Raw genomic sequence first — 13,780 nt, 5'->3', positions numbered from 1 at the left:
AAAAAAATATGGAAGTATCTGTTCCTGCTTCACCCGAATCTACTAAAAGTTAATCTCTCGTCATTTAAGTGCAAGTTCACTTATGAATTACATGACACGTTTTCTTTAGCATTAGTGAGAATGCAACTGCTATTTGACTGTAAGAAATCAATGTGAGTGTGGTGAAAACAGACAAAAAGAAAGAACTGGCACATTTAGTGCTTCTCCATATAGAACACACAAGCATGTGCCTGAGATTCCAGTGCAGAATTTGTAGTGGTCAGTTGGAAAAGTAGATGAGTGCCAAAGCCAAAAGGTTTAGAACTAATAACTACAAATGTGATGGGTGATCATGGTGTTTTCTTTTTCTAAAGGATGACTGGTTTTGTCTAAAATGTCTCTCATTTGCTTTTCCAGTCAGAGTGGTGGTCAAAGTGGAGCTGGAAGTAAGTTCTACATGCACTTTTTGGGGACAATTGTTTCTATGTACTGCTTACCCTTAAATCCAGACCTCTGCAGCTTCCAAATAATGCAGTAATTATCCATAAGCATGCTAAATGTTTAGCTAACAGGCAACAAACAAGGAGGTATAGTGGCCAAATTAACTTTCCTTCCACCTATGGAAAGGGCAAGAAAGAAGTTTTGTCTTCAGATACTGTGAATCACAAGCATGCCAGAAGATGACTAAAATTTAATTTTGTGTGTGTTGTGTAAAGGTAGATCATCCCACAAAACAGCACAGATATAACTGGCAAAATGACCGAGAGGTTTTGTACTGGAGATACCCAGTTCTGAAACAGCCAGTAATACTACCTATTAAAGCTGCATTTTGCTGACCGAGTTAAGGGGATCTTCAGTTTAAGCAATACTCTGGAGTCCCAGCCAGTATGACTGCATCAGTTTCACATGGTCAAGAACACACATTCAAACCCAGTTTCCTCTTTGGTAGCACATATATTTATGTAGCATTCTCTGTTGATCACAAGAGCACAGCTCATCTTCTCAGCTTAGAGTTTAGATACTAGTCATGGCAGAAGCATCCCCTGGCACTGCTGAATGAAACTGCTGCCAGCTAAGTACAGATTTCAGTGATTAGTCTGACCTGCGGCTAGAATTGGACACGGAAACTGAGCTAACCCTGCAGTGAAGGAGATAGGTCTTAAAGGTCAGAACTGAGACCAAAATGGGAAGCTCACGTTGCATTGCCTCTGACTTCTGTGGATGAACACAACATGTCACTTGCTGAGAGTGTTTCTGACACCTTCAATTACCACTTGAGTCACACACAAAAATCTAAAAGTCATCAGCCTTCATAACGACTGGGCCAAAATCAGTCATTTAGAATTTCATTGAATACAGAGTAAATGCATTTGTTTACAGTATTCATGCTCTTGAGATTGGCAGTGCCATGTTTAAATGCTGTGGATAGTATTCCAAACTGGGATAAACCTAAATCACTGTTTTTATAAATAAGCTGCGCTGGTTTACAGAAAGATTCCATTGCAAGGATATTGCACTACCTGCACACACATCTGACATACTTAAGAGGCCAGTAATGAATATCCTATGCAGCAGCATTAAATATAAATGCATTAATTCACTGCTTGATCTGTTAAAGAGATGTTCCCACCTCCTCCTTCTGATCAAGAAATTTATGATGGGATTGATGATGAAGATGATGCAACTAGGTAAGTTTTTTATACCATTTAAATATTTCTTTCTTTAACAAAGTATTTTCATTTCACTTTTTAGTATTTTTGAATTAGGCATAATAATTAGCAAGTACTAGGTTGATCATTGAGTGGGTATACATTGGGATGGATTAATGAATCTGAAAAAAGGGTTCTTTGGCTTTTTGGAGAAGTTTTGTTCTGTAATTAATTTTCGTATGTCAGCAAAAGCAGCTGCAATCATGAAAATCCCCAAATCCCCAATTAGACAAACTAGCTCTGAAATGAAAATAACAAATTAAAATGTTAGCTGGCGGAGTAACAACATGAAAACAGTAAGCCACTAGATTAATAGCTATACCTACAAATTTGTCTCACTATCTACAAATGACCTAACATATGTATTTCTAGTTTAGCATTTTAGTGTTTAGCTTCCAGGTAAGTGTCCTCACTTTGTGGCATATACATTGTTGGCATTAATGAGAATTATGTGCATCAATGGAGAATTTAAACTGGACCTTTTAAAAAGAATGTTACATTTTACATTGTGATAATTGCATGCATACTCCAAAGGTCTGTATCGCAGGATGAAGATAAGAATGGTATCTGGTCCTGGGGAATCTTGAAGAGGTTAAAGGTCAAAGATGGCAAAAAGAAAAGTGTACGAGAAAAAACAACCAAAGTCATTGAGGCAGAAGATAATGGAGATTTGTTGTAAGATTCTGCCAGGAAATCAACAGTGCACATTAACTAATTCTAACACATCATTGATCACGTGCTACTAACATGTTCTCATAACAGTCTAATGAATCGTGCATCAAATTGCAGCTCAGAATGATAATTTTGTGCAAAAACACTGACCTCCTTTCTTTGCATCTGCATAAGATAATTACTCTCTTAATAAGCTGTATTTGTTGCACAAGTCTGGTAATTAAAATATACAAAAAAAATTTTTTTATGAAGATCCTCAAAATAATCCATCATCTTTGTGCCATTCTGGTGATGTAAGTTTGGTGTATCCTCAGTTAAAATGTACTTTGCTCATCAGTACAATGTAGCTGAAATAAACCGGTAAATCTAGTCTCATTAATCCAAATTTTAGGAATAATACGCCAAATGCAAAAATGCCAGGATTGTCTTCCACCCATCTTGACTAGAGGTTAGATCAGCAACATTGGTGTTTTTACCACCATCGTCTCTCATTCAGTTCTGAACCAGTTTACTTTGATTCAGTGGTAAAAATACATCTAGTCCACGAATATTGCTGGTATCAGTGGAACTTCCGAATGTCTGGAGATTCCTTAGAGCCCTTGTGTTGCAAGTTTTTTTAAATTATTTAAACGGTGCAAAAGCCTATTAATGTGATATAAATACTTAATGAGCATCTTCTTTTTTCAGCATATCTCCTTCAACAAAGCAGTTTGGAAAAGGTAATTAATAGCCTATTGTTCAGCCTCCATATTGATTCCTGATCCTTTTTATGTATACATTACTCTGTATCATGCTAGTCACAAAAATACATCCAAGGAAGGAAACAGGATTTCCCATTGCTTACCCAGTTCTAGCAAGCAAATTTCAAATGTTGTCACTGATTTGGCTGCAGACAAGGAGATACAAATACATTGCAAGCTCTCTAGAAAACAATTTAATGTATTTTAAAAGAAGTCATGATTTTTCTATGTGAGATTTCCACTAATTCATTTTATTTGGCATTAAGTATGAACAGATACACTTGCAGAGAGACACTTAATGCAAGACTTCAAAAATTAAAAGAGATGGTTGTTGTTATTTTCACTTGCAATGTCTTTGTAGGATAACATACACTCATAAATATCAGCTCAGCCATGGAATAAAAAGCAAGTTCTTATATTTTTTGAGGCTGTTGCCAGAACTGAGTTCTAAACCTTTTATCTCCTCCTGTGATTTTTCTAGCCATTGATTTGATTGTTTCCTCTCTACAAATACGCTGAATGTGATTCAAAGTATATTCTTGGGGTAGGAATTCTTTTCACTGCTTTGGCACTGCAAGATGGCCTAAAAACTAACATGCATGTGATTCATATCCACTTCTAAGCAACGTTGCATTGACCAGAGTGCTATAAAAGTGCCTGAGTGTACATTAACATCAAGCCCCAAAAATATACTTTGATGCAACGCAGTGGGAAATGGACTAATTAAAATGAAGATTAAAGGCTATTGCATTAGCCAACATGTGCTAAAACTTGCTTCAGCTTAAGAAGATTAAAATATCAGTGAATACCTATTATTATTAATAAAGAGCCTTATTCTGAAAAGGCTGACTGGTGTTTGTTTTGCACAGTACATTGTGCAAAACAGAGAACTCACAGTTACTATTGACGATAAATGGCTACAGCACTTGCTGCAATTTCTTGCCAACTTAGCTACACTACCATAGATTGTAACACAATGTATTCACTACTCAAGGATCACATAATAATTTTCCATTCTTTTAAACACTATTGTTTCAGATTGTGGAGACAATGATGTTTATGATGACGTAGATTCTTCAGACTTCCCTCTTCCACCGCCTGAACTCAAGCAAGTGAAAATAGGAATTACTCCCCTGATTAGAAATCTGTAATACACTGTGAAACATTTTCTAAGTATTTACTAGAGGCAGATTGCTACTAACATATGCATTATTTGGTGTTGTCAGGTTTTTAAGGTCTCCTAACCCTATTGTTGACAATGGCAGTTGAATGCTCCCTGCCTCCATTGCAAATTGAAATAATGATTAGACTATAGAATAAATAAGCATGCTTTGAATTTCAACAAATTCAGTCCCTGGTAGACAAGAGGTAGAAATTAATGCATGGCCTAAAGGTACTTCATTGTAGATTCTCTGCCGGCAGTCCTCTTCCTATCAAGATTTGGGGACTGTTAGGTTAAGTACTTGATCCTAGCTGCTGTAGTATTTTAAGAGAAAACGAGATAGCATTCTGTGTCATAAGTGTGAAACACAACTGGAGGTGTAAAGTTCAACTTGGAAAACTTTTATCCCTGGACCAGGAAGTTATTGCCATCTCTGGAGCACAGATGTATTATGAGCACAGATACATCTGTGAAGATGACTGCAACATGTCTCACTCTGTTGCCGCCAACTCCACTCAGGTGGAGCCACACAGTGCACTACAATAATCTGTTCTGGAGACATTAAAACAGAGAAAGCACTTTGAACTGTATATCCATAGGAAAAGACATGGCCCCCTGACATAAATCTAGGTTACTTCACACACCCACGGCATCAGTGAAACTGTCACACACACACACACACATACATGCTCATCATCAGTGAAACTGTCATCCACAATTCCTACAGAGATCAGGAAGGATCAAAAGTAGAGTCAGACTTTAAATTCCCAGGTACGGCATCAAGAAGGGCAGTTAGGGCACGAAAGCCTTCTGTGCTTATTGGAATAAGTCAGCAGTATCAGGGTTGTGGAAAAAACAACCGAACGTGACATGAGTCATATAATGCAGGCTATCTGGTGTAGCAAGGTCTTCTATGGGAACATAGGACTAACACAGCTGCTGTATGAAAGGCTAAGATTTCCAGATACCTCCACAGTGGGACATGTGTTATTCAGTACTGACCAAAGATACATAGACTTCACAAAAATTGCTCCTTGCCTAGAGATTATAAAGTTATGGGCATTATTCACCTAAATTATTTTTCGTTCTCATTGCTGTAGCAGCTAGATACTTCAAATAGTTTTCCATATTCACTTACATAGTAGATATATTAACATCAGAATTTATTAAAAGTAGGAAAGAAGACACCAACATTTTATTTCTTTTGAAATCAAATCTGCATTGTATTATCCATATAAGTTTTGTAGAGAAACAAAAACATACTAAAGACAAATGAAGGCAAATGCATTTTCACTAAAATTATCAGAAAGGTTATCAATACCTCAGATGTGTTGCTAATTTTGTTTTTATGTGTAAACCTCTTCTTATAGTTCATCAAAATCAGCAAGCCTTGGAAAACATAAACCAGATGAAAAAGATGCACAAAAGCTTAAAAAGATGGAAAAAGAAGAGAAAGAGTTCAGAAAAAAGTTCAAAGTAAGTTTTGTTCACATAAAATATAAAGATTAAAATATCTGTATTGTATCCTCTAATTTACACACCCTAATTTGTAAATTATACATTAGTTTGCCTTTGAAAGGTAAGGTATTACTACTTGTAAAAATAGTGATCTGAGCATTTGTAAGTCCAAATGGCAAGCATGGCACATACTACATAGCATAAACAATTATTTGCCTGATTTTCAAAAATTCAGTAATAAATGGGAATATATTGGTCTAAAACCTGCATGATCACAAGCTTTATGTTCATGGTTTTTAACCAGCATCTCTTTATTTTATTTTTGCAGTTTGAAGGCGAAATTAAAGTTCTTTACTCTACCACCACAGTCCAGGATTTGCCCCAGAGAAGATGGGGACCTAAAGACTTACAAGTTAAACCAGGGGAGTCACTTGAAATTATACAAAGCACAGATGATACCAAGGTCCTGTGCAGGAATGAAGAAGGAAAATGTAAGTTTTATTAAAAAGCTGTAGTACAAATCAAGTTGCCAGAGAATGATGGCGTCAGGACACATAAAAAACCCTCTTCCCTGTCATATTAAAGAAGAGTCTAATACTTGTCTTTTTCCTTGCCTGGTGGTTGACAAGAGGTAGACTGTTATTATTGTGTTTTAAGAGCAGCTTGCCTCAAAAAACTGAAAACTCCAATACACAAGAGATACCAAATGTGAGAAAAAGGGCAATGTAGTTATGTAAATCTTGATTTGCATCAACTAATATTAGCAGATGTTTTTGTTGCTTCTGTCTCCCTCCATTTGCCAAAAAGAGTATAGCTACAATACCCCATAGAATCTAGTAGAAGTGCAATCCTTGCTGCACCTCTGGTAAGCACTTGCCCATTCATTGCAGCCAAGGGAAAATGAAAAACATTCAGAAGACTGAAGACTGCCCAATGTGATAAACCTGAAGGGGATTCAGTAACTTTCTTTCTATTTTTTTCCCCTCCCTACTTATCTGTTGCAGTCTGGAGTATAGCCTTCTTCCTGGCAGGCCTGCAGGGTGAGGAAGACTTTCTTGCATAACAACACATTTTTCAAAATATGGATTGCACTAGTGCAGCTGCTTCCCAAAGAGCAGCTTTCAACAATGCATTTTTTGAATCAAGCTAATAACAAAGTAGGAAGTAGTTCATGTTGGCTGTTTTCCTCACATAGTCTTCAAAGCCTTTCAAATAGTGACAGGAGCTACTGCTTTGCTATGCATAAAAGAGCAAAACAAATAAAAATATCCTCCCTAAAACAGTCTGAATAGATCTCTGTCAATTTTCACAGTAATTAGTCTAGTTTGAATCCTACTTTAGTTAAGTGCGTGACAGTTTGATTTATTTGCTATAGTTGCTCTAGTTCCTCGTATCTTGAAACTATGGTTTTACTTTTTGAAGATCAGATAGACTGAAAATCAACAATTAAGTATGTTTTCATTCCTTTCTTGTACACGAATTCTTCCATTTGATAACTTATGAAGCACTTCCATAGCTTCACGGCTCTACCAGCAGTTTAACAAAATTACAAATTTTATTATAAAGTTTTGCCACCTTTTTAAGCAAGGGCTGGTGATCTTACGAATGTATTCTGCTATCACGTATTGTAATTGTTACGAAATTATTTGAAATTTCAAAAGTGGAACAAGGAACTGATTCTCATTTACCTTCTCAAATTCCTTCTTTCTGTCGCTTGGTCTGACCTATGTACCGTTTGAAATACACAAAAAACTTCAATTCACTTTCATAGATTTTGCTTAAACATTAGGGCAACAAAGGTGATTGAGGGATTGGAGCATCTGCCTTATGAGGAAAGGCTGAGAGAGCTGGGACTCTTTAGCCTGGAGAAGAGAAGGCTGAGGGGAGACCCTATTAATGTTTACAAGTATCTAAAGGGTGGGTTTAAGGAGGATGGTGCCAGACTCTTTTCAGTGGTTCCCAGTAACAGGACGACGGGCAATGGGCACAAGCTGGAACATAGGAAGTTCCGATCAAATATAAGAAAAAGCTTCTTTACAGTGAGGGTGACAGAGCACTGGAACAGGCTGCCCAGGGAGGTTGTGGAGTCCCCTTCTCTGGAGACTTTCAAGACCTGCCTGGATGCAGTCCTGAGTAATGTGCTCTAGGGAACCCTGCTTTAGCAGGGGAGTTGGACTAGATGATCTCTAGAGGTCCCTTCCAACTCTGAAAAATTCTGTGAAATTCCATGAAATTAGGATATAAATGGACTTCAGTGCCTGAAAATGTAAGTTGCGTACTGGCCAAGTTTCCTTTACACTGCCAGTGTAGCCGACCTGATGTGTCGTAGCTTTCAGTGGTACTAAGTAATCAAGTTGGAGTGTGCTGACCCTCTGCGTTGTTCTCTATTATGGAAGCCACATAAACATGAATAAATTAGTTAGAAACTGAAACTTTAGATGTTTCATTTTGAATTAGTAAACTTGATAGAGTGTGAGATCAGCAGAGGCTGGATCTCCCACATATTTAGGGGCTAGCGACCATCAGAAGAACCTAGATTATGCTTTGCAACAGGAGAAGGACTGACACATGCATGTCTGGCTTGCAAGCACACTGTGTTTATACACCATGACTGCAAGCCGAGAAATTTTGCTTTCATGTATTTCACTTCAGAAAATTAAAAGAAGAAATAGAGAAGATTAGGTAAGTCAAATGATTTAAAATGATTCACAGTGAGAGACTTCAGGGACTTATTTGACTCTGCTTAAAGAGAATTTTTAAAAGATGACATATTTTTAAAAAGCAATTTCCATGCCATTATCCCAGGTAATACAACCTGAGGAAAGACAACCAGACTAAGAATATCCTGAATAGACAGAGCTGAGATTTGTAATCAGCCTGAGCAAATAGGCAGGTGACTGAAAATCTGCAGCATTGGGTTCTTTGACTAGTGAAGATTACCTGTAGTTTAACATTTTTAGTAGGCAAAAGTTATAATAGAATTTATGTAAGTATCAAATCTTCATGACCCTGAAGATATAAATACCGGCAAAGGAAGCAAATTTTACCTTATATAGCTGCAATCAAATACTAAATGCATGGAACTATTTTTTCATTTATAGAACTGTTAAGTCTTAAACAGAAGCTAAAGCAGATTAGTGTGAAATAAAATACTACCACATGAAATTAATGCCTTTTTATGTAATCTTCTAGCACAAGATAGAAGTTTTCTTTAAAAATACAGTCTTTTTAATGTATTATGGCCTTCACAGAGCAAATCACTAATCTACTTAAAATACAGCAATTAATACGGCATATTCTGGAAAACATATTTACATTTGAGATTTATAGCAATATCTGATGTCTACCTATTTTAAGATGGAAATTTGCCAAGTTAAAATTAATTATGCAAATTTTTCTTTATGAAGAAAAGCTGTATATAAGAATTAGTTACTTATTAGTGTTTGGATAATAGTCTTGTCAAATAACTTCTCCAATATTCCATGTAGGTATCATAGGACATTTTTCTGTATCAAAGCATTGGTCAGTTGAAGACTGTGATAATTCAGCAGCTTTTCAGAACAGTACTAGTTCATTGTGTCTGATGCCAATTTACAAGGGAAGGTTTCACCAACTAGTAAAGTAACAAATCTTGGAAAGGGCAATTTCAGTTAGAATATACTTAGAGCTTGGATGTAAAAAAGGCTTAACACAAACTATGAGATTCTTTAGTTGGACATTACTGTGCATTTAAAAAAAGACAAGATGCTTTCATGTCTTAGGTAGCAGAAAAAAAAAAAATTTGTGAAGGAGGAAATAATTCCTTAAGGTAAAACGGTGAGATCTACAGATTCATCAAGAATGACCTGAAGGATCGCTACCAGAAATACTAGCAGAAAAGTGATACTTTCTGTACTATATGATGGTTCCTCCAAGAATTGAAGGAACTTTGCAACTCAAACTAATATAATTATTCTAAAACCTATCATTTTAGTGTGACCATTTAAGCCTCCTAATGAATAAAAGAAGGAAACTTAGATAGGAATTTCAAATATAGCAGAAGATCATGTTTCTCCTTTAGAACTGTCCTAATTTTGTACCAATACACTAATGTTTACTTACAAATATGTAGTTATTGTTATGGCTTTCTCTTTGCTTGCATATACACCAATTGACGAGTATTTCAGTAGATATCTTTTACCAAAGGTATCCAATTTTTTCAAGACATTAAATATATTGAAGAATATGTATAGTTTTATGTGATTTCATTAGTAATGCAACAGAGTAATAGAATAATTCTCTAGTGAGTAGCTTTTCTAAGGTATTTCTATTATAGACATACAAACAGTTCTTATCAATGTGATACAGTTAAAAATTTTTAAACAATTACAGCTAATGATAATTAATTGGGCTATACATCTTGAAAGATACTTTTGTCCTTGTAGGAAACTATACATATTCCTGTTATTTATTATTATAAGTATTATTATGTGGTTATTACTATACCACACTTTTGTGCTACAGTTTGAGAACACTACTATATTTTGTGTTAATACCTGTTGTTTTACACCCGTCTCACCTGTGGTGAGTTTCCTCCTCACCCAGGAAACTAAAATATAAAATGAAAACCTAATCTTGTGTAACCTGTATTACTATTTTCTCCTTTCAGCACTAGTTTTGTATACAATGGAAACTATGCAACAAAACAAGAGAAATGACACTTTATGAGTATGTAAAGTACCTGGCACAGTAGCTATCTAGCTGGTCTAGGAGCTATTGTAGTATTCTGATTCCCTATCTAAGGCACCACATTGTACTAAGCAAGCAGATAAGAATAATTAAAACTAAAATTTTAAAAAATATTAAAAGCAAAATTTTCCTCGAGTACATATCTATTGTACATTGTTATCCATCTATTATGTCTTTCTGTCTTAAATATCTAAAAGAGAAAAAATGCATATCACTAGTGCTGGCAACAGAAGACATAACATCAATGTTTAAGCTTAACTTAAATACATATATATTTCAATTTTACAGATGGCTATGTTCTGAGAAGCAATTTAGTTCAGAAGTAAGTACAAAGTGATCTTTTTGAAAAATTTGTTATAACATTCAATTTTGTTCTAAACTGTTTGTTAAATAAAAGTGAAATGTGATTATTTTAGCATGTCATCTAGTCCTGCAAACCGAGTTATTTTTACAGAGTTTAGGTTTCTCAAGAATTAGTCACATACGTCCATGCTGGAAATTTTCCAGGGCCCCTTTCCTTATCGCTTAACCATAAACTCTGCTTTAAACCATGAAAAATTATATAAATTGTGCATTATTGGAACTAGAATCTATTATTGAATTGCGCATTGATGTGATTAAGTGTATTGATGCCATTTTCAAATGTTTAAGTAAAATGGACCAATTTTTCTTTAGTTTTATTTCCGTCTTATTGGGATTGAGTAGGTTGGCTCAGTGTTGCTCTGAATAATTGCATGGAGTTCAGCATTTAGGTTCTAATCCAAAATTCTCGTCATACAAAGCCTTTCCACTTCTTTCAATGAGCTTTATGTTAGACCCTTAAATACCGAATCAGATGTCACTTTTAGAATTGAAGCCTGCAAACACTTATACACATGTTTAACTTAGATGTATAAATAGCCTTATTGGCTTCCGTAGGCCTGTTTGTGTATCTAAGTGACATATTTTGAAAATTCCTGTTCATCTATAGACATTACCAAAATTCATTATCTAAAAAGCTGCCCCTCCAAAACCATTATAGCGTTGCCAAGTACAGAAACCAGTAAGAATTTCAAGGGCATACCAGTTTTTTTAATACTCTTTTACAGATTTCATTTAAAAAAATCAGTAAGTATTTAATTTTTTAATGGGAATATCTCTATGAGTTTGTTATAGAATAGCTACTTAAAAACTTAATTAAAAAACCCAACCTCTTAATAAAGCAAGCCTTTCATGGTAGAAAGAAATGTATCCAGCTCTAGCCTTCACTGAAAATCCTTTGACCATCTTTTTCAACACTGTTCTGTTACCACAAAGGTTGCACTTTCCTAATTAGCAATTGAATTACTTGATAGTGTGTCTGCATGATACTGCTACACTATTTTGTATCTGCATGCAAGCAGTAGTATATGTCTGATGTTTCAATTTTTAAATACATTATTTTTCTTTTTTTAACTTGCAGTGATGGAGAGATTTACGATGATATTGGTGATGGTATGTTGAACATTTCAAACAATACAGTAACTATATTGAATTACATCAAATAACTTTATCCTTGAGTAGAGAACTACTGCACAATGCTAATATTTTTCCATTTTATTTCCATTTCAGATTGCATCTATGATAATGACTGATGCAGAATTCTACGTAAGTACGAGCTTCCGTGAAGATCAAAATCTATTTCCGACTTCCTAATTGTGAAAGCAAGAGAAGTCACTAAAGCTGATCACAAGTTAATCGGTTACACTCTTCTAAATGTACAATTAACGTTTTTTAGAATTTTAGGGCTTTGTCATCCCTTGCTTTATATGACATTTGTATTGCCAATTATCTGAGAAAGTAAAATTCAGGGAATTTGAGCTAAAGTTAACGTTATCATTTTTCACTTCCCTTCCACATTTGTGGAAAGTCCATGTAAAAACAGCTCTTCAATTAGCTATACCCAAAAAGGCCAGTTCAGGTCTATGAAGGATACAGAGGACAACAAACCCCTGAACAATTTTGCTCTGGCTCTGGTCTATTAAACACCAGAGACTGCCAATCAGGGGAGGACAGTATCCTGAAAAGAAATGCTTCCTTTGGTGATAACATCCTGTTGTGAAAACAGGAAATCAAGAGTGGGCATCATTGCTGACCTGCCATTCCAACTGCAAAAGCGTTAGCTACACTGACATGTACAGCCATGTACCATTACGGCTGAAGTTTCTTTTTCTACGTTATACTAATGAGAGAATACCATTTTCTAAAATTTATTTGACCACTTTTTAGGTACTTTTTGACTAATATGAATTGTAAACGTAACAATGTTATATGTGTTACAGCGCTCTGAGATACAAATCATAGAAGAGTCTACTTTATAGCATAGTGTTGCTCAAAATATATTCAGAACATTTAGGTTAAGATTTAATTTCTGTTTAGATTGAAGATATGTTGTTGTCACTGTAGTAATTTAGGCGTTAAAACGGACCTATAAACTGATGATAAACGGTTTGGAAATAATTTCTAGACTAAATATATATGTATAAATATCACATCACTTTGATAGTATCTTTTTCTTTCAAGTACTATATTTGACACTAGACTTGGCTAAATGAAACTATAGTAATTAAACATTTCCATGCTCATCTACGGTAGAAACAACATTTATTACTAAAGATCATTGGTGATCCTGTTCTCGGAATGAGTGAGTAGTAAAATGAATGGACGAATCATAATAATAAATATCACTTTGCACTTAGCAGAACTCACTGGAAATCAAAAGCTGTTTACAATGAATGCACAGTAAAGAGGGTGAGCTTGTGCGGAATATGGAACATGTAGTTGTAACGTGATGCTTTTGCTGTAGTGCAAGATAATCAAAAAACCTGCAACAAGCAATGTGGCTGGAGCAATATAGGCAACTCCTCTTGATAATCAAGTCTCCTATAATCCTCAAGGGAAGTAAGGCACACTGTGCAAACCAGTGCAATGTAGCTAGCTAGCAAGTTTAGATTATAAACATAAAAAAATTTTGGCCCTGTTGAAGTCAGTGAGTTGTGGTCTTACCTTCAGGAGAGCTGAGATTTCACCTTACACAAGTGCCTTTTATTGACAGTTCAAAATACAGTAAATCTCTAAGGAGGTATAATGCTATGGGGATATCAAACATAAAATTAACTGTAGAGATAATAGCCTATAAGCTATTTTATACTGTATTTAAAATCACTGATAATACACTGAAAAGCTATATGCAAACTTGAGTTTCCTGTTCTATATTTACTTTTCAACCAGCAACCAGGCATACAAATACCAGTTTTATGTGTAGACATCAGCACCAGCACCCAAATTTAAAACAAGAGCTTGTATATTAAGCA

General features: G+C 35.3%; 1 protein-coding gene across 6 annotated transcripts in view; it reads left to right on the top strand.

Moving 5' to 3' along the window:
• Positions 1 to 12,202, top strand: part of FYB1 (FYN binding protein 1) — a 65,106-nt gene extending 52,904 nt beyond the window's left edge. For 2 of the 6 annotated variants that reach the window (XM_074570287.1, XM_074570288.1), the window contains exons 10-19: positions 397 to 425; positions 1,598 to 1,667; positions 2,223 to 2,363; positions 3,048 to 3,079; positions 4,139 to 4,208; positions 5,633 to 5,738; positions 6,049 to 6,211; positions 10,737 to 10,770; positions 11,890 to 11,921; positions 12,039 to 12,202. In XM_074570287.1, the coding sequence (XP_074426388.1) occupies positions 397 to 425; positions 1,598 to 1,667; positions 2,223 to 2,363; positions 3,048 to 3,079; positions 4,139 to 4,208; positions 5,633 to 5,738; positions 6,049 to 6,211; positions 10,737 to 10,770; positions 11,890 to 11,921; positions 12,039 to 12,061 (700 nt within the window). In that variant the 3' untranslated portion in view covers positions 12,062 to 12,202. Of the gene's footprint in view, positions 1 to 396; positions 426 to 1,597; positions 1,668 to 2,222; positions 2,364 to 3,047; positions 3,080 to 4,138; positions 4,248 to 5,632; positions 5,739 to 6,048; positions 6,212 to 10,736; positions 10,771 to 11,889; positions 11,922 to 12,038 lie in introns of all 6 variants that reach the window. The other 4 variants (XM_074570285.1, XM_074570286.1, XM_074570290.1 and 1 more) reach the window with 3 other exon arrangements.
• Positions 12,203 to 13,780: the final 1,578 nt, after the last annotated feature.

Source organism: Larus michahellis, chromosome Z (assembly GCF_964199755.1).
Source record: "Larus michahellis chromosome Z, bLarMic1.1, whole genome shotgun sequence".
Lineage (NCBI taxonomy): Eukaryota > Metazoa > Chordata > Aves > Charadriiformes > Laridae > Larus > Larus michahellis.
This window is presented reverse-complemented; position numbering and strand designations above follow the sequence as displayed.